General features: G+C 40.5%; 1 protein-coding gene across 10 annotated transcripts in view; it reads right to left on the bottom strand.

Annotated features, from left to right (window-relative positions):
* The window catches only part of MSI2 (musashi RNA binding protein 2), a 509,931-nt gene that overhangs the window by 55,923 nt on the left and 433,334 nt on the right, over positions 1-20,674 (bottom strand). For 6 of the 10 annotated variants that reach the window (XM_088152520.1, XM_088152522.1, XM_088152519.1 and 3 more), the window contains exons 11-12: positions 15,413-15,451; positions 4,173-4,235 (exon numbers count right to left, since the gene is read on the bottom strand). The exons of 1 other annotated variant lie outside the window; for it this stretch is intronic. In XM_088152520.1, coding sequence (XP_088008646.1) covers positions 4,173-4,235; positions 15,413-15,451 — 102 coding nt within the window. The remainder of the gene's footprint in view (positions 1-4,172; positions 4,236-15,412; positions 15,452-20,674) is intronic. 3 more of the 10 variants (XM_088152521.1, XM_088152527.1, XM_088152525.1) reach the window with 1 other exon arrangement.

Below are 20,674 nucleotides of genomic sequence, written 5' to 3'. Positions count from 1 at the left end.
GGAAAAACAAAACAAATCACAGATGCTGAAAGTCTGCCAGAGGAAATAATCATCCTGATCCTACAGTATCTTGACAATCAACAGAGCTGAGATGCCTACGCTGCCTTTCTATATAAGTGATTTTAGAAATACCTGTGTAAGTGTCATCTCTCATCAAGCTGAATGGAGACGCCACCTTTCATATAATCTGTATTTTTTCAATGTTGGAACAAAAATACTATACTGATAGTGAAATTGCTTCAGAGGACATTGTTCTAAAATGCAGGCTCATGACAATGTAACTCAGAACCTGGTTCATTCTAGCAACATCAAGAATAAGCACCGCATTCATTTTTGAACTGGATGTCAAAGTCTGGGATATACTGAGAAGAATAGGTAGGACACCATTCCTACTTAGAATCAGGAAAAAAGAGAGAAATCTTTATTTCTGTCCAGGCACTGAAAATAAGATTTCAGTATTAAAACTCTATTACAGAACATGCCAACTCTGGTGCTCAACTGGGCAGACCCCAGCCAAATTTTATCAGACATGAAAGCAATATGAAGAGTTAATTGTTTAGTTGTTGTGAGCTACCCAGAGTTGTTGGGAATCAGGCGGCATACAAATTTTATAAACCAACCAACCAACCAACCTTGGACTAGTCCCTCTCTCAACTCTTTTAGTCTAACCCATCTCCCAGAGCTTTTGGGAGAAATTATATCTTTATTTGATTTAGACCAGCCAGGGATGTCCACTAGAAGGGGGGGGGGGGTTTAAAAAAAAAATCAAGACGGTGGCCACGACTCCACCACTGAGGCCTTGCCCCTTTTTAAGTGCATTGCAAAAGGGAGTGGGGCTTTGACCACATGGCTGCAGCTGCCATCTTGACTCTTTTGAACACTTGAATCCCCAAGATTTAGATCCTACCTTTGGGTTAGTGGCTAACTAACTATAAAAGTGGCTAACAACTTTTATATACATGTAGTTTAAAACACCAAATCAATTCTAAAATGAATTAACAATTAAACGCCTGCTGAAAGACATTTGTCTTTACTGTTCTGTTCTAAATGCTATGGAAACTGAGGACAAGCTCAACTCCAGAATGAGTGAGTCCTTTCTTACATGCCAGATAAATCAGCCTCTGGTAGGTAGTATGGCACCTAAAGGGCCTCTTTTGCTGATCTTAAAAGCCAAGCCCAGGCAGGTACACAATAACAGCAGTGCCCCCTCAGACAATCAGGGCGTAAGCTGTCCAGGCTTTATGATCAGTACTTGACAAGTTACTGATAACCAGGGAAGATCTTTCAATACAGGCACTGTAGGATCACCTTAATCAAGGGGAAATCCCTTAGAGCTGGGTAAACTGAAGTGAAGGCTTACCATTTGGACATTAACTTTCATGCACCTTATGATACAGATGGGGTTTAACTTTAGTAATCTTAACACGCTCCAGCTGATGCCACCTGTGTTATATTGCTGTAATCCTCAAAAATTGAGGGCAATTGCTTCCATTTTTCATTTCCTTTTCTCCTTTAATGAATCAGGTCTGAGCCCCAATATGAGACTGACTTTACTCCATTGCCCCTGAATACATTTCACTATCAATGCTATAATCTCTTTGATGGTAATGGCCAAAAATGTACCAGTAGCCCCTAGCCAAAGAGGTCTCTTATACAGGGAACCCCTTCTGTATATGCAGGCATTTTTTCTCCCTCTGTGGCAGAGTATTGGAGCAGATTTGCACAGAAGCCTTCTGTAGGGCACCATACTGATCTTTACACTTGCCATATAGATTGGTGTTAATTTGGGTTAGATTTAGTTTTGTATCAAGTTAATTTAAAAAAACCCCCACCAAATTACAAAATATTGTTTTAAAAAATTTAAAAACCAAATTATTTCAAGCAGAGAAGCAAGTCAATTACAATAATATTCCAATTAAAATTGGACATCCATGAACATCAAAGTTCACCATCTAAACCTTTCTAAAGGAAAATTTGTGATACCTTTGCAAAATAAAATTGTAGTTGTATTGGAATAAAGCACAGGAAAGGGATGTGAAAATTGTAGATCCTTCTTTGAATCATAGATGAAATCAGTTTAAAGGCAGAATACGGAAAATACCAAAGGAAAAATAATATTACCATAGGTATCTAGCAAATCACCCCCCCCCCTCAAATTGGACATTCCCTCATTAAAACAACATTAAAATGGTATAAATTATCCTTTGTAGCCTTGAAAGCAGTGCCAGTTTGCATGGAACGGAGTTTTCTAAACATCTCACTTTGGACTCTAAAGAAATCAATCCTTCCCCCAAGCTCTCTTGGGGGCATTAAATGCTTGGCAGCCCTTTCCATTTTGGGGGGAGGGGTTGAAATTTGATTTGAAGAGACCTAGCTAAATGGGTACAGAAGTTCCACACCAACAAACAAGCTTCATCACGAGAGGGCTGAATAAAACTATTGCCCCTCCCCCCCAATTCTTTGCTCCAGGTCTCAATGCATACCATTTGGCTGGGGATTGGGGGTTACAAGAATGTGGTCTCCAGTTGCTTCCCGCTCCCTGACCCAACTACCCAGTTAAAGTTAGCAATGGCCAAAGACAGCAGGCATTCTAGAGAGATTAGCAAGCAAGGCAGATTGGGGAGCAATTAAACTCAGTGAAAACAGCAAGCCCACCCCTTGTCCTTGCTCAGCCCGTAGGATTTGGAGTTGTGAACAAGCCAATACAGGAAAAGAAGAGGGCTTGGTAAGTCTTAACAGCCCTCTCATGATGGAATCAAATGCTTAGTTACAAGTCTCTAAATTGCCTGTGTAAGGCAACGATTTAATTCCTCCCTTTAGTGGGATAGACAGACAGTGGACGGGTGGAAAAACGTGGAGCTTGTCATGAGTGGACACTAAAGAAAAGGGTTAACATTTCTCACAAAACTTGACCCAGAGTTTGCAGAAGGTAACAAATGCTGAAAATTATATCCAGGTTGAAGGTGTGTCTGGAACAAATAAAGTTTTGGACAGAATTGTAATCTTTTCTCCTTGGGGTAAATGATCACTAATTTAGGTCCCAAACTGCACTTCAAAAAAAAATTTTTTTTCACACTACTGAATAGCCCAATTTAGGTATTATGCCATGCTGTGACTGATACTATTGAGAGTTAAGAATCCAATTGTGGCTTCAGCCTATAAACATCCAGGCAGACTATGTTTTCCACGGCAGCTTTTCACCGTCTTTTTCCATTCCTGCAGCTTTCTTAAGTTCATCAGGCCGGTTCTGGAGTTGGGTAATGCCTATGATTTGCCAATTCAGATATCACATCAAATCCTGTTTGTACAAACCACCGTTTGCAAGCATATTACTGTGCATGGTTTTGGATCCTGGTGTGCTGACCAACTACAAACAATGGTTCTGTCAGTTCAGATGTCATGCCCAACTGTGGCTTAGCATCCCTCATGGTTTGGTGTTATGACTGGTGAGAAGCAACTGGGAATTATTATTTCTCCAGGTTCCTTGTATATATCATTGTCACAGCATTCACATTCAGTGGGAAGAAAGGCAAAGGAGGACTAGTGATCCTATCTGGTGCTGGATTCACCCATCGTAACCAACTCTGGACTTTTACAATTATAGAAATACAGAATTTCCCCCCTCCTATTCCAGATTCATGAATGAGCCATGCAGCTGCCTAGTAGTTGAAAAAAACATTGATTTTAGATATGACCAGACCACCTCCAGAGATCCAATGCTGACACAGATTCTTATGCCCTGATCTTGAATTCTTCATCATTTAAGAGGTTTGTAGGATTCAAAATATCTGTGTTCTGGACTGGGGTGTCTCTGAGAATAATACTTCATTCATCACAAACCTAGTAGTTGCAGATGGAGTTCACTGCCCTAGCAGCTGGGAAGCTAACAGAAGAGGAAATATGACATTGTTAACCCAGTGCAAACAACTGAGAAATGTCTTTTTTTTTTCTCTTTTAAACAAAATATCCACCCAACAGCTCCTCGGGCTTAAAATCTTTCATAGCTTGGCAGCTTCTCTGCTGCTCCAAGAGTCCTGGCCTCTGTGTGAACTATATGGGTTTGTTTGGTGGGCCCTTCCCAAAGGGGAGGCACATCAGAGTAGGTAATGGAAAGCTGCAGCCACACAGAAGGGCTTTTCCCTGGTCCTGCCTCCTCCAAGGGCCTCCCCTACCTGATCCTCTGGCTGCTGCCACCGCTGCTGCCGCTACTGGTCCGTAGGCCGCTGCTGGAAAACCTGGCCATGGGGAAAAATAAAGAGCGTAAGAGGAAAGAGGCAACAAAAAGCTGGTATAATAATGGCTGCAACCTAAGAGATGAGGGTGTGTAGTTTGGGAGGTGCCTGTTGATGCAATTGAGTGGGTATGTTTGACTCATATTTGAGTTTTAAGAGAGTGGTAATTTGGGACTTCTTAAGAGTCAAAGCGTTTCAAAGAGGATATACATCTCTGCAAAGGAGGCCAATTGCTACCAATTGCTACCATCAGCCTACAAGGGAGAAAGATCTTTCAGAATGTCAGTGTTTTGTTTGCTTATTTCTTGTTATGGGCAAAAGCAATACAGGCCTGATCATCTTGGCTGCAGAGATGAGAGGCTGATGGAAAAATTTTCTGACCTAAATCAAATTTTGCCAAAGGATGCTGGTGGCATTTGTGAAGTTCAAAAAGGCTGAGCTGGAAGAGACTCCCCAACTTCTCCTCCACATGAATCTGCCAGCAACCCCAACATAGGTCCTTCTTCCCTTTCCTTGTCTTGAAAAAAAACTCCTTCCTTTTTACTTTGCTACTTCTGAAAGTCATTAAGAAGACTAGGAAAGAGGGAATATGCAGAGGGGGCACCAGGAATAGTTTCTTGGGAAGGAGAGGACAAGTAGGCAATATTTTTTCTGATCAGACTCTGAAAGAAATTACTTTCATTCTCCTAATTTCTTCTGAAAGAATTCAGGTAACATAACCAGAGACATGCTTCAAAGAGTTCACTCATCTCAGATTCTGATTGCCAGTTTGGGTTGTGAAGTCAAAAAAAAGGGGACACTTCACAGTCAGTGAATAAACTGTTATTTGTCATGTAAATAACTGTCTGGGGGACTATAGGTGAAAGTAACAAAGAAAGAGAAAATAGAAAAACAGAGAGCCAAAGAACTACAAGTACTCTAATTCTAGATCTACCCGCATAGCTACATATATTACTATCAGGAAAAACTGCACAGAAATCAACAGGCTTTAAAGTATATCTAAACTACTGAAAAAGATCAATTAAGAGAGACATACTTGCATTTAAATATGGTAATAGGGCTGTTGGGGGGGAAAAAAATTTCTATGTAAATAAGTACAGAACTACCTCTAGCTATCCTGGGATGTTATCCATGCACCACCCTGTAGAACATTGGCTTAAAGACAGCTAACCCCATCTTATGAAATATAGATGTTAAATGACATTTGTTTCAATAATAGCAGCAACTGATTTCTGAGTTTGGAAGGCCTGAATGAGAAAAAGAAACCGTTGGCAGGATTTTGGTTCAAGATTAGGCATACCATATAGGGGCTGCACAAATACCAATGGCCACAAATACCAGTGGCAGCACAGAGAGGAGACGTTTAAGTAATATCCTTTTTGTTGCCATCTAGTGGCCATTTGGAATTTTGTACCCCAGCTGCTAAGAGCAGTGGACACTCCAAATATTTTCAGCATGTCAGCCCTGATATAAAATTCTGGGAATTGCAACTTCCACACATCTGAAGGGCACCATGTTGGAAAAGGCTGTTTTATCCAATGCACTACATTTCCTTATGATATTAGGCACTGCATCTGGACAAGATATTAGCAGTCATCGCAAGCAACAGAAGAAATGGAGAAAAATGATAACAGGAGTAAAAAAAAGGATTAAGTGCTCACTGGGATAAGTATAATGAAAGGCAGCATTTTTATCTATTTCACATATTGTTTTCTAAACTGAATGATGGCAAGATTTTGGAAAGATTTTGCCAGGTTCCACTGGGGATCACTCCTACTGGTTCTATAGACAGTTTTCTGCATGCTTGTATTTCTAACTTCATGCATTCTCCCAATGCTATCAGTAATTACTGTAACACAGAATATTTTAAATACATGGAGTAAAAAGATGTTTTATATGGCTTAGTATGCAGAATTTAATAATGATAAATTCATTACTAATTATTCATTTCATAAGCAAACATACGTGAATGGAATACCCAAAGAAATTAAAAAACATAGTAGTGCAAATAAAACCTTATTCGCAGTTACTAAAATAAGGACCAGGCATTATCAAAGAATCACATAATTAGAACAGAATTGTGATGGAAGGCATGAGCGGGGAGGATCCTGGGGTGGAGCTTCAAGGTTACAGGGAGGGGGAGTGACATTCCAAGCATCTCCTCGGCCCCCAGCTGGACTGTGTGAAAGTAAGGACGAAGAGGCTGGCCCCTCCCTAAGGGCTTGATGGTTATAGTTGCACTTGTTGGGGAATTAGAGTTAGTCTGGCGAGATTCTGTCTATGAGGTGCAAGCTAATAAAGAAGCTGAGCTGATTTCCGGACTCTCTCGTGTGATTCTTGGGCTGAACCTGATAAGAATGTTACTATTACAATATTATTTGGGATGAAACTGGAGTGCAGGAATGCTGCAAGGTGAGTTTTAGAGATTTGTATGGGAAAGATAGCAGAGTGTTGCAGAGTGGAATTGGAATAGATGCTGTCCAAGAATAAAAATATAAAGTCATAAATGCTGCGTGAATGTTGAATGACAGTAAGGCTGCAGGTGTAGACAGAGTAACTGAAGAAATGGTAAAGTATTGATGTGGTTTGTTTATGGAGTGGCTCGGCAAATTGTTTAAAATATGTGTGATGGCTGTATGTGTACCTGATTATTGTAAGATTAATGATATTGTTCCCTTACACAAAGGAAAAGCTAGTAAGAATGAATGAAAAACAAAACAAAACTGGAAGGTATGCTGTTAAGTGTGCTTGGGAAACTATTTAGCAGAATTCTGACTGCAAGGTAGGCGAGCTGACAATGGAAAGGCAGGGTGCCTTTTATGTCGAGCATGACGTATGCAAACCAAATATTTGCTTTTCAGCAAGTAATTGAGAAATGTATGAATGTGAGAAATAATGTTTACCATGTATTTGTTGATATGCAGATAGTGTTTGATGAAGTGAAGAGGCTTGAATGGTTTTGTGCAAATTGGAGTTGAAGGTTGGCTGCTGAATGTGATAAGAGTTGTATATGAAGGAAGTAAAGCATCCATGAGAATAAATAGAGTGCCTAGTGAATCGTTAATATTGAGTATGAAATAAGACAAGGATGTGTAAATACCCCTTTGTGGTTTAATGTATTTATGGGTATATAAAGGAAAACTGTTAAAGTAAAACATAAATATTATATTTAGTCCTGTCCCACCTATGTTTTGAAATGTGATACCCAACATGATATTTAAAGATAAAAAAAAATATGTTGCACATCCCTGCTTTAAGTCATCAGTGTGCCCTTTAGAAAATCATGGCTCCCATCTAGATACCTCATTTACAAATTCTGTAGAAGAGCACAGACATGGTTATCTCTAAGGAAGGATAAAATCTTCTACAGCACAGGATCTTATTTTGAGAATAAAAGAATCTAACTGCAACTGTCAGAGATGCAGTTCTGGGATTATGCTTTAAAGTGTGTGCTGCTGATCCATTCCAGCTGTTTGCCTTCCAAGAATGAGAAGAACACCTGCAGGCCATCCTCAGGATGACTTTGGAAGCTTCTTTTTATCACAACAGATTTTATGACCCTCACTGTTAGAAGACATGCTTCAAAGCATGCCTAGATCTGATTGCCTACTGCTGCTTCGATGGTTCAGGTGCTAGGTTTTATAGAAAGTAAGTACTGAGTCTGATTCATGGCACATTCCCTAGTCCAATGGATCAAGGAATGAAGCTACTCTGTCTTGCCACGATAATTATGAAGTTGTTTCCCAAATCAATTTAAAGTCAGCATTCAGGAGTTCGTTTCTATTTCAGAAAACAAATTCATCTGCAAACCCCACACAGTTACATCAAGGTTATCACAAACATCTCTATCTAGTGCTGTGTTCTACCCAAACCAAACTCAACTGAACCCAACCAACCTCAACCCCATCACTCATAAGGCACAGCCTCTTCCATGCAAGAAGTTCAGGGACAGAAGGAGGTCAGCTGGCCACAGGACTGATAGCACTAGTTAAACACCTGTAGCTGATGATGCATATATTTCATGCTGAGGATGCCTTTCAATGACTAGGGTGCCAGTTTTCTTATAATTAAAAATGTTGCATCTTGTTTTTGGGAAAATGCATCTTGTGTCATGGAAAACTACCATTCTGAAAAAAGTGATCAGCTGGCAGACTAGAACACCTTCCAAAGAAGAAACAGATAACATGTTTCCAGCTTTTCATTTTTGAAAAAAGAGGTTAGGAGAGGTTATGACAGATTTTAAAAAAATATACAGTACATACTGGGGGAAAATAGATATTCTTTTGCCTCTCTCATAATCCTAAAACATGGTGTCACCAGGTGAAATTGATCATGCCTGGACAGGTATGATGAACCCTCCTCAGCATCTGTTCCTGCTCCAGAAAAAGTCCCCTTTGTGGCCAAGCTGTTGTGATTTTTTCCCTTAATTTTAATGTGCCAACAACACAACTTTAAAAATTTCAAGACCTGGCCAAACATCAGACAGGTGATCCAGGTCATTATGTTTTTTGTCCTAATCACATAGAAAGAGGGAGGGGTCAATATCTGGCCAATTTTAATGGCAGCACCAAATGGTATTACTCTGATGAGTGCCCAAAGTTTCCCCTGGTTGGCTCTTTCTAGAACATATCTTAGATGCTTTACTCAGCAAGAGTAATTCCCACTGTCAACACTTGGCTGGGAAGAGGTGGAACAGATTGCTAGGAGGTAGAACTCCACTCCCCTTTGGCATGCTCCTTTGCTGCTAAGAAATGGACTCCCTGTTTTCTTCTATGTATTCTGGGCATTTCCATGTTTACTTCTAGCCTAGCCTTTCGAAAAATAGGAGGCACAACCAAAATATGCCACAGTTCAGAATGATTGCTGTGGAAAATTTAAAAACACTAGGATACCAACTTAACCACTGCATTACCCAATTGTTGAAACACTCCTCCATCAAAAGGCTCCTTCAAGCTCTTTCATGTGGCTCACGCTTCTAATTGTCTAGAGAAAAACAAGCCAGAAGCATTCGGAAGCCCTAAAGTGGATTTGGGCATTCCAATTAGCGGATGTTTTACAATTAATGTTTTGAATGGGGTCCAGTGCTGCCTGAGAGAGCCCACAGGATTTTGATCAATTTCATGCTGCCTTTACTTATCAGCAAGAGCTAAGGCCCACACTGAGAGTTCAATTTTTCACAGATAATATTTTCCCCCTGCTTCTTGCATCAATAGGTTTTCTAACTACTCAAGCTGCTACAATGAGGAGAAGGCTACATCTAGTTTTGACAATAATGCCCCAAGGTCCCAATTTAGTGAATATCTGTTTATGAGCTTGTGTTTTCCCCAACATACTAACAAGAGTTTGAAAGGAAGAGTAAGAGAAAATGGAGAAGTAGGGTTATTTATTTAATATTTGTTAGATTAATTCAGTTCTATGACTTCACACTAAGATAGATAGATAGATGTTATCATATACCTCCTTTTGAACTTAAATGAGTCTTTCAGCTGAGCTAGCCCAGTTCCATCCTCTAACCTGCCAATAGGTCTTGGGCTATTTGATCTTTTTAGCTACTGCTGGTGGGGACTGAATTTGAGACCTTCTATGCACAAAGCAGATGCTCTGCTCCAAGCTATGATCTTCAACTGGATGAAGTCTAGCCTGCTTTTTCAGTCAAAATGTCAATTTAAATGAGTGGTTCTTGTGAACAAACCCTAACTAGATGGGTTGCTGCTTTGGATATCCCATTTTCTTTTGGATATTACTGTGAATGATTAGTCATCTGCTAATTGATATTAACCCAACTGATTGGATTTTTAGTCTTAAGATTTCCTGGTTAAAACTACCCACTCTTAAATCCCACTGATTTTCCTGCAAGAAATGTTGGAAAACATTAAATTCTTTCACACAGCAGAATTCATTTGCTTAAATTAGCAATGGTCAAGCTTCTTTCTGCTAAGGGTCATATTCCCTCAGAAGTATTGTTTTAGGTAAAAGACCATTCTGACTTCTTTTTTCTGTCAATCTCTCATCTTCTTCCTGACCCAGTAGCCTGCCAGAGTAAAGAAAGGCAATTTTTGACAAAGTCCTAAACCTACTGCTTCAAAAGACCTCTGAAATTAGGCTGATGGCTATATGTGGCCTAATGGCAATAGGTTGCCTATCTCACTTTAAACACGATGCTAGTATCAAGGGCACAAGCCAGAAGTTTTTTCTATGGGCCAATGTGATTTTTCTATGAGATGGGGGTGGTAAATCAAACCAGGGAGTCAAGTTGTTACACTTTATAGTTTGGCTTAAATATAGTTTGGGAGTTTGTTATATCAGATGATTGATTCTGGTTTAAGGAAGCAGTCCTCCAGGTACCTTAGCACCAAGCCACAGAGGGCTTTATAGGTTAAAAGCACCGGTTTAAATTGCACCCATAAACCTATTAGCAGCCGGTGAACAGCTTGCAGCAGGGATGCAATATGCACCTTAGAAGACCACCAATGGTATATAGTGCCAATTAGCACACAAGATGCTGCATTGTATGGCAACTGCAGTTTCTGAGTGGTCTTCTAAGGTAGTCCCATGTAGACTGCATTCCAGTAGTTCAGCCAGGTGCAGTACAATAGAAAGCTCCTGCTTGTGGTGCCCGAGAGCTGGAATGAATAGGCATCTTGCCTCTGACACTGAAAATTGTCATAACTTGTAGGTACCAAAAGCCGCCTTCTCCACATTTTTATAAGCCTTTTTAAAAACTTTTCAGTCGGGAACCATCACTGCAACTTAGGGTAACAAATACCACAACTTACTATATTAAGGAGCATTAAGGTGTTCTTTCTTTGATGAGACCCAAATCTCCTACTATCCATTTCACTGGATGGCCCCGCTGGATTCTAATAGTATGGGGAAGGGACATTAATATCTCCACTTTCTTTGTACTGGGTATTTATTTTGTACATTATTCTACCATTTGTTCCTAAGCTCAAAAGCCCCAAATATTGTAATTTTCCCTTACAGGAGAGTTGCTCAACCCTCTCGAATATTTTGGGTGCCCTTCTGATGTTGCTGGTGGGCTTCCCACAGGATCTTGGTTCACTGTTTCAAATTTACTTATTTTAAATGCCCCAATTGCTATGGAATAGAAGCAGCAAGATCAGTAGCTTGTCATTAACCTTTACCTTATGATTATGCTTTCAAAAAGGGATTAAATGCAGCAGGAAAGATTTCAGACATTGTTTTAGGAAGAAAATGGAAGGAGAATCATTTTTGTACAGGTCCAATTTCAGTGCCATATCCAGCTGCGATTTAGTAACCAATTGGCTTGATGGGTATTAAACAAAGTGGAATTTGTTATACTGAGATTGCAGCTTTTCATTGGCACCACTTAAACAGAAACCAGAATCAATGCACAGGAGAGTGTTTTTTTCATGGCCTGAAAGGCCATTTATATTTCTTAAAGACAGAGGCAAAATGATGTGGAAAGCAACAGTTTTCTCTTTTTAACTATTGCTTTTTTCCCTCTTACAAACTATGTAGCCATCAAAATGTCAGCAGCAACTGGATTTCCACAATACCTACATCAGTAAAAGCCAAGAGTTCAGCAGCTAAGGAAGGAAGGAAGGAAGGAGAAAGAGAGAGAAATAAAATGTCTGATAACACTTTTTCAAAAAATCCTACCAAGTGCCTTTGATGAGCCCTCTTCCCCATTCTCCCCTTTCCCAGCAAACCTTAAGAGGTGCCACAGAAAATAGAGCTGCTCTTTCCTCATTCCTGTCACCCAGTCAGCAAACAGGAAATGTCAGTAGTGTTATATTATTATGAATCATTTACTTTAAAAAACTTGTGTATTGATTTACAATGCTTGGGCAAACACAAAATACCTTTGCTAGCTTTTTTTCTCTCCCAAAACAGTAATTTGCACAGCTCCAAGGCAGTTATAATTTCCCCAGATGTTATATTAAAACTGCCAATTCAAGAGTTGAAATGAAGAGCCATGTCAGGGCTTGGTGATATATATACTCCCAGCAGAAGCGACCTATAGCCAGAGAGGTATTACAGGGGCTGCGACTGTGGTTTTAATACACAGAGCCCAAGCCTCTTCTGTCCCAGACATCACTTACTGAGACAGGTAGCTGTTCCCAGGCTCCAAAAAGAAAACCAAGGCAGGATTGATCAATTGAAACTGGATTTTCTCCGTTCAAATTGCTGAAAGAGAATTTGCTATAGAGGAATACAAAAATGTACATGAACAAATAAATGAAGTGTTCCTTGCGGGACTCCATTGGCTCTAGATAATGTTTGTACGACCTTCATTTTGGCAGTCAGCTGTAGCCATATATCATCTCAATTTTCAAAGCTCATAGGTAGGTAAAGGAAATGTACTGCTTTCCTTACCTAATCACAAAGCTAGCAGAGCTTCATGTTCAGTTGTCTGTTTATCCCATTCTGCACAGCAAATTTAACATTGCACCAAGCTTTTTTTGTGGAAACAGAAGCTGCCTTTTTAATAGCCTTGCCTTTAACCTTTGAAAGTCCAACCTGACTTGAAAAATCTTGAATTAAAATGATAAATTATTTACACAACACAACATATAAACAATAACAGGGAAAACTCAGAGAAGCACTTTTAGCAGGTTCCAAAGGATCTGTAGAAGAACATCACTTTAATCCATCATCTACAAAGCAGAAGCAAGAATACAGAATGGTATCTTCTGAAAGTTTTACAACCTTGATGCCACTACCAAAATGGCTCTGTTCCCAGTGACAATCCTAGAGAAAATTAAGGATTTTGAAGAAGGGATCCTGACCACCTTGACTTTAATAGGTATATTAGTGGGAAGTCAGCCCTTAAGGTAACTGAGCCCAAACTATTATAGTCAAACCCAGCAATTTCCAATGAGCCAAGAAGCCGTATGTTCTTCAGTAGTTATTATGATCATGATTTTTTAATTTTATCATTCATCCATTTATGAGAAAAACTGAAAATCAACTGTGTTAGGGGAATGGAGTAGGGCGTCCAACATTGATATAACATATTTCCTAATATCTTAATTTGCAAAAGGCACTCTTGGTTACGGTCTTGACCTGAGCACCCAACAGCAAGATGGAATCCCAAAGCACGTAAGAGATAAACCTGAATCTTCAGAAGGGCAAACCTGTCTAACCACGGAAATACACTTATGGCACTAACAAGAATCATACTGTAATTTATAGTTAATCATAATTTATTATTAACCAGTTTCATACATTTCATCAATGATTTAAGGCAACTATTTAGAACTCCTCCTACTTCACTAGGCCAAGTTGAAAAGAAAAGGCAGATCCTGGTACGACTAAAGCTGGCCTCCTTTAGATGTGTTGGCTTACAGATCTCAGGTCATGTTGGGTAGAAATTCTGGAAATTGTAGCCCAACACATCTCAACAGCACTGGCTGGCAAAGACTGCTTGATGCAAATGTTAACTACCATTAGAATTAAGGTGGAACTTCTAGCTGTGTTCTGTGTATTGCAGGAAAAAACCCCTCTTATTTAGGTTCCACTGTGGCCACAACAAAAAAGGAACAATATACTATAATTAGTCCTCAAGTTATGATCTTTTGTTCAGCAACTGTTCAAAGTTACGGCAACACTGAACGAATGATACTTACGCCCAGTCCCCAAAGTTACAGCCATTGCAGGGCCCTGCGGTCATGTGATCAAAATTCAGGTGCTTGGCAGCCTGCCCACACTTATGACTGCAGGGGCGCTTCAACTCCCCCCACCTGCGTATTTCTCCCATCTCTTCCTTTTTGGCCACCCTGCACAGTGGCATTCCTCAGCGGTGGGAGCAGTACTGAGACTGAAGTAGAGGCCTGGGTCCTTCAGCAGTGTCAGCCAGCTGCCACTGCTTACAGGACTCTACTTCAGCCCCAGTGCCACTGCATCAAAGGCCACCTCAAACCCCATGCTGCAGCCAGCCATCCCAGCGCCTAAGTGGAAAGCCCCAGCCGCCCTTGCTGCCCTGCATTCCGCTCCCCTGCCAGCCCTGTACTCCATTTGCACCACTGCTCCTGCTGCCCTGTGTTTGCTGGCCCTGCTGCCTGGGTGCCCCTGCTGCCCCCCGCTGATCTTCATTGTCTTCCTCCCACTATTGATGAGGTGCACCTGGCCTGGCCTTATACGAGGCAGCTGCTGGCCATGCCAGGCCTTCTTCCCAAGGCTGCTCACACCGTTCTCCAAATTGCACAGGCCATTCTCATGATGCTTCAGAAGACTTCTGAGGCCTTCTCTAGCATCGCAAGAACAGCCTGTGCAATTTGAAGAATGGCAGGTGTGACCTTCCTGCAAGGTTTTAGAAGGCCTCAGAAGTCTTCCAAAGCATCGCTAGAAGGGCCTGTGCTATTTGGAGAATGATGTGAGTGGCCTTGGGAAGAAGGCCTGGTGTAGCCAGCAGCTGCCTTGCATAGGGCCAGGCCGGATGCACCTCGTCAACAGCGGGAGGAAGACGGTGAAGGTCAGCTGAAGGCAGCAGGGTCAGCAAGTACAGGGCAGCAGAGCCAGTGAGTGTAGGGTGGCAGGCCTGGCTGGGCAAGTGGAGCACAGGGCAGCAAGGCTGGCAGAGGCGGCAGAGTGCAAGGCTGCCAAAAGGACAGAGATGGGGGAGGAATAGGCAGTTGGGGGAGTTGAAGAGGAGGCAGTCCCTTACCTTACCAAGCCAGGAGTGGATTGGATTGGATTGGGGTGGGTCCTTGCCTAATAACCAGTGAGATTTAGTTAACAATAGCAACAGGGATTACCATCGCTAAACGATGCAGTCATGTGACATCGCACTTTACGACTGTATTGCTTAGTGACAGATATTCTGATCCCAATTACTGCCATAACTTGAGGACTATCTGTATATATTATTAGTATATACTTTTGTAGCACACAGGTTATGTATTTGCTCAGTTCCCATTGAAACAAACATACACAAACATAGAGGAATGTTCAGAGCATTCCTACACTAGTACCCTCCAGATGTGTTCGTCTCCAGTTGTGCTGATCAACAACTCCCCAAATTCCCATAATCCTGAGAATTGTAATCCAACACATCTGGAGAGCAGGAAGTTGGGAAGGGTGTTCTACAGAACTTATTAAAAGCACTACAAGAGGTGTCCAGAGTTGCATCAAGAAAGTCAAGAATTCTACTGAAAAAAAGGTGCAGTTTAAAAACTTAAGCATAAGAAACTTGCCTGGGTAACTGGGTTTGATTGAAGATCCCACGGAAAGCACTAAAAATCCACAGAACCAGATACAGGCATTACTGGGCAGTATAAGAAGCTATAAACTGATTTTTAAAAAAAGCATGACTTCTGAGTTTCATCCATTTTCTCTTCCTTACCCTGACTTTCCCTCAAAAAAATAGCTTTACTCTGTATTTAAAAGGCTAAGCAGATGTAGACAAATAAGGATGACCCTCCTGGGAAATGTCAAGAGAGTTCTGCTGCATGCACTACCAATGGATTAATCCTATAAATATTTTTTTAAAAAACCACCAACCTTTGGCCAAGAGTGCTTTGACAGCAGCATGTGTTTCCTTTTGTCATTCAATTCTGCTTTAGTTCATTTATTAAATTGTTAAAATGTATTTCACCTGCTTAGGAAATTAGCATGCTATGGGCTCAGCAGTGCAGGTAATATGAAGTCATTATTAAGAAAAACTGTACTGTACTCCAGCCACAGGTACTGGTAGGCCCTTAAGGCAAAGAAGAGGGATCAGAAAAGATTCCCTGGGACCTGGTTTACATCTGTATAAATCCTGAGCCCTTCCCTATTATCATTTCACCATCTCCCTAGTAAACAGCCTACTGGATCCTGCTGGAGTCATTCTTCTCCACCTGGGGTGGTGGATGGAAGTTCAGAAAGGGCAGGATAATTATTCTGCAAGGAGGAATCCTAAAAAGATGGAGAATCAGTATAGAAGAGGCAGAAATTATTTAATATTTAATTGCCTTAGCGTTGGTTGCTTTTTCTTCCTAGTAAGCAACTGGGTAAAATAGCTGCCCTCATGCTTCCCTGGAACCGCACAAATCAGGGGTGCTGATGCTGGAATATCTCTGCCTCTACCCACCCAGGATTATGTCTCAAGCCCAGACACTAGGCAATGGCTGTGTCTTCTCTGAGAGGGTATGAAGTTGTGGGCCAGGCTGGAGGGTTGAAAGCTTTAGATCAATTTTCTGCTCTTGCTCTGCCGCACAGAATATGAGAGCCTTCCCCATCCTGGCGCTTTTCAAATGTGTTAGACTGCTATTCCCAGAATTCCTTGCCACATACATACCAGCCTATATGGGACACTAATCACCTGCTGATTCTAATTCATTTTACTATAAGCCATTTGGGTTTTGCCATCAGTAATGGATTATTTGATAATGTTTTCCTCATAGGTCTTTCTATTCCCCGAGTATAGAACCCTTGGATTAGGCAATGTTGCTTCAGTGAATAATTTAAAAAAAACAAAAACCCTAAAAATGGCTGAGAAAACTAATCGGAGGCCAAAACAGGAGAAAGGTTTTCAGAGTTGTTCAGTTCTCACCAGAAAGTTGCTCATGAGTTCTGACACCATTAGCTAATATTCTTAGATTCTTTATCTAATATAAATCACTAGATGGAGCACCCACTTAACAAAAGGGGTTGAATTCTGATCCTTTAGCATCTCTTAGGCTATATCCCCTTTCATTTGAATGTCTGGGAACTCCCATCTTCAATCACTGGCATCTCTTGGTAGGCTTGGGAAAGATCCCTGCCTGAAAGTTTGGGGAGATGATTCCAGTCAACTTCTGGATGTGTCAGACTATGGCTCTCAGAATTTGCAGTCAGCTACTACATAGTACAGTATGCATGAATTATAGTGGATTTTTCATATATCCCTATGTCATAGAGAAACAATGATTTGGGTCCAAATTCCTCTAGGAAAACTAAGCTACTTGATGTCCACAGCTGAATTTAATGAGAAGATGAATATGCATTTCATACAGTGAAACTTGACAAAAGTTACATCTTGTTCTCCCCCCCCCCCCCGCTCTTGAATTCTATTATCATCTGAACATCCAACATGGTTGGAGCCAAAAAGGGCACTTTAATTGATTAAAGAGCATGTATCTGTGTGAGTTTGTATGTACAGGGGCATGGTATGCTGATGGATATTAAAATGGAAGGGTCTGATAAACTCATTGTGGCTGATTTAATGCATACTTTGGAAAAAAAAAGATGCTATGAAGATGTTGTCAGCACTTTGTAGGTAAAGAAAGGGGATGCAGAGCTAGAGAGTCAGGCTTTGAACAGCCAACAGTGAGCTGAAAGGGCAAGAATTGACTGTTGGATTGCAGAGCTAAAGCAAGCTTGAAGATATCCCAGAAGAAAGCTTTCCTAACTGATATCAACCTAATGGTTTTCTTGAGTGACTATCATTCATTTCAGTGAAGGTTGTGCAGAAGAACTTTGGGATAAGTAGTAAAGTCCATCATGAAGAGTATCTAGACATCTTTTTCCAAATTTGTACATTTGTTGTTTGAAAATGATCAAAGCTCGTAATTGGGTCCCTGGGAAAAAAGAGATTTTTCCTGCACTAAGAGATTTAAAGAACCTGCTGGATCAGAACGCAGCTCCACCAAGGCTAGATACTGTCCAGAAACAGCACCTGAAGGAATGTTCAAACCATTAGGTCATTTCTGAATGTTTCCTCTGGTGGATGGTGATGGTCACTTGCACGGTGAGATATGGTGGATTGCCCTCCCCAATGAGACATACTAGATACCTACTTTATTTCTTTTCTCAGATCAGGCAAAAACATTTTTATTGTCCTGGTTCGTTCGTTCATTCATTCAATATGTTAACAAATTTTATGTTGCAATGGAACTTTGTACCAAATTTAATTTCTGCTGTCTCTGCTTTGGTTGTTTATACGCTGTATATTTTTACCCATGATCTTCACTGCACCGATAGAAAATGGTGCCATTGTGCCAGATAATCACTAGTGCTATTTATGCATTAAAAATTAAAAACCTATAAAGTTATAATTATCTCATTTTCCCAAAGTATAACAAGGCAAGACCACTGAAACTATGAATTCTTCAGGAAATGTGTGTTCAGGCCAAATACTAGGTATTTGGTGTACTAGACCATTTGGGGGGAGGGGCTTGGATTTGATAGTGTGGCTATGGAATTTAGAGGCTGTGCTCCTGGAACTACATTAATCTGACATAGTTCGATATAGATCTACTGAGAAGTGGTCAGTGGTGGGAAGGAAGGCATAACAAAAGAAGCCCAAAACTATTTACAAGTTCATTGTACCATGTTTTCTTGTGCATTTAGCTCAAGAACTAGGTTAATTATGTAAACGCATGTTGGTTGTCTTGATTGAGGAACTCCACCAACTCAGTACTGTATTTTGGGGGGAAAAAAAGTGGTTTCACTGAAACAACCACCTTAGATTGGCAGTATCTCAGTTGATTCAAGAGTTCAATCAGAGTTCAATCCTCCATCAGTTCAATGGAGGACTCTTTCTGTCCTATAACATGCTTGCTTCTTGCTCCCTCCAATTCATTTTTAAAAATATCTATAATAGAGGCTTACATCTTAATGCAGTAAAAGCTGTTGTCCCATAATGGCACAGAGCATGCTTTCCCAAATGATTTAGATATATTAGATTACAATTCCCTACAATTCCGTTACTATGGGTGACTATGAAATGGCCATGCTGGCCAGAAAGTTCAAGAGATGTAGTGCAACTCATTTGCAGGTCATCACTCAGATCTAGTCCTATCAGCAGCACAATGAACTGTAAAGTACTCGTATCTGTCTAAGTAGCATTCTGTGACTATATATATATTACTGTGAATTTCATACCAAAGCAACAGCATGGGGTGCTGTGTGATTGGCAAAACTTAACTGGGCCAGACCTCTGGCCTTCATGCTTCATAAACTGCTATGAAAAGTTTCACAAAGTCCTATGAAATCTATAATCTTTGCCCACTACTCAGAATTAAATGTATTACATCACAGAATCCTTCTAAGTGGTATGGGACATTTTCCTCAACTTGCCATCTTGCTTTCCTTTAATTAATGTTTATGTATGTACAGCCATAATAAAGCCAGTTTGGTGTAATAAATAGCTGAGGCATCAGGCAAGAAACCGTGGGACTGTGAGTTCTAGTCCTGCCTTAGGCACAAAGCCAGCTGGGTGACCTTGGGCCAGTCACTCTCTCTTAGCCCTAGGAAAGAGGCAGTGGCAAACCACTTCTGAAATCTTGCCAAGAAAACTGTAGGGACCTGTCTAGGCAGTCACCAGGAGTCAACACTGGCTTGAAGGCACAAAAATATTATATTTATACATGAGCACCCAAAACAGTGCCAGATGGGCCAATCCAGGAAACCTCCATAAAAGGTGAACAAGAAGTAACTGAACAATGTTACTGTCTCCACCTGCTGAAAAAAATTAGTAATATTCATATGAACTTCAAGATTAAACAATATAAACAAAACTGAACCATTTATTCAATGGCAATGTCCATTAAAAAAAATGAGAAGAGGGATTAAGCAATATATTAAAATAATAATATGTAGTTCAATCTACCTCAATCTGGATTCCTTCAGATATGTTGGGAATTACAATTTCCAGAATTCCCAGCCATCAACACTTCTAGAGGGCCCCAGGTGGAGAAAGCAGATATAATTAAAATTAATTTGTATATTATACTGTTAAAAGAAATAGGGCTAAATTCAGAGAAATGTATACGCTTTGTGTGTTTGAAACAAAATCAAAGCAAAGCAAGATAAAACAAAACAAGAAATTAAGCTAATTTTTAAAGAAATTACTGAGTAGACTGAAAACCACTGGACTGTGGTCACAAATGATCTCAGCAAACTTTCTTTCCATCTAATCTGAGATAATTATCATACAGACCATGGTGAGCCTTTAGTCTTCTAGGTATCATTGTTAAACAAAAATAAGTTAATGATACCTAGAAGACTAAGGGCTCACCATGGTCTATATGACATTTATCTCTATTATGCAAGGAAGAACAACAAAGATGGTGAGGGGCTTGGAGACTAAATTCTATGAAGAACAATTAAAGGAACTGGGTATGTTAAGCCTAAAGAAGAGAAAGGTAAGAGGAGATATAGCAGCAGTCTTCTGATACATGAAGGGCTGTCACGGGGAAGAGGGTGTAGATTTATTCTCCAGAGTACCCAGGGTAAAAAAACAACAACCCATCTTTATAGAGGGAAACCCAAACTCACTATAAGGAGAAATTTTCTGGCTGTGAGAGCTATTAAACAAAGAACAACCTGGCTCCTGGAGTCCTGGGTGCTCCATCACTGGAGATTTTCAAGTGAAAGTTGAACACCCATTTATCTGGAATGATCTAAGGATTTCTGCCCTTGGAAGGGGGTTGGGCTAGGAGACCTCCAAGGTTCCTTCCAAACCTTTGATTTTAGGATTCTATTTCAAACTG

This window comes from Python bivittatus, unplaced genomic scaffold (assembly GCF_059951505.1).
Source record: "Python bivittatus isolate LINGU-HERP-01145 unplaced genomic scaffold, Pbiv_v1 ctg000690_np1212, whole genome shotgun sequence".
NCBI lineage: Eukaryota > Metazoa > Chordata > Lepidosauria > Squamata > Pythonidae > Python > Python bivittatus.
Note: the sequence above shows the minus strand (reverse complement) of the source record. Positions and strands in the feature narration are given on the sequence as shown.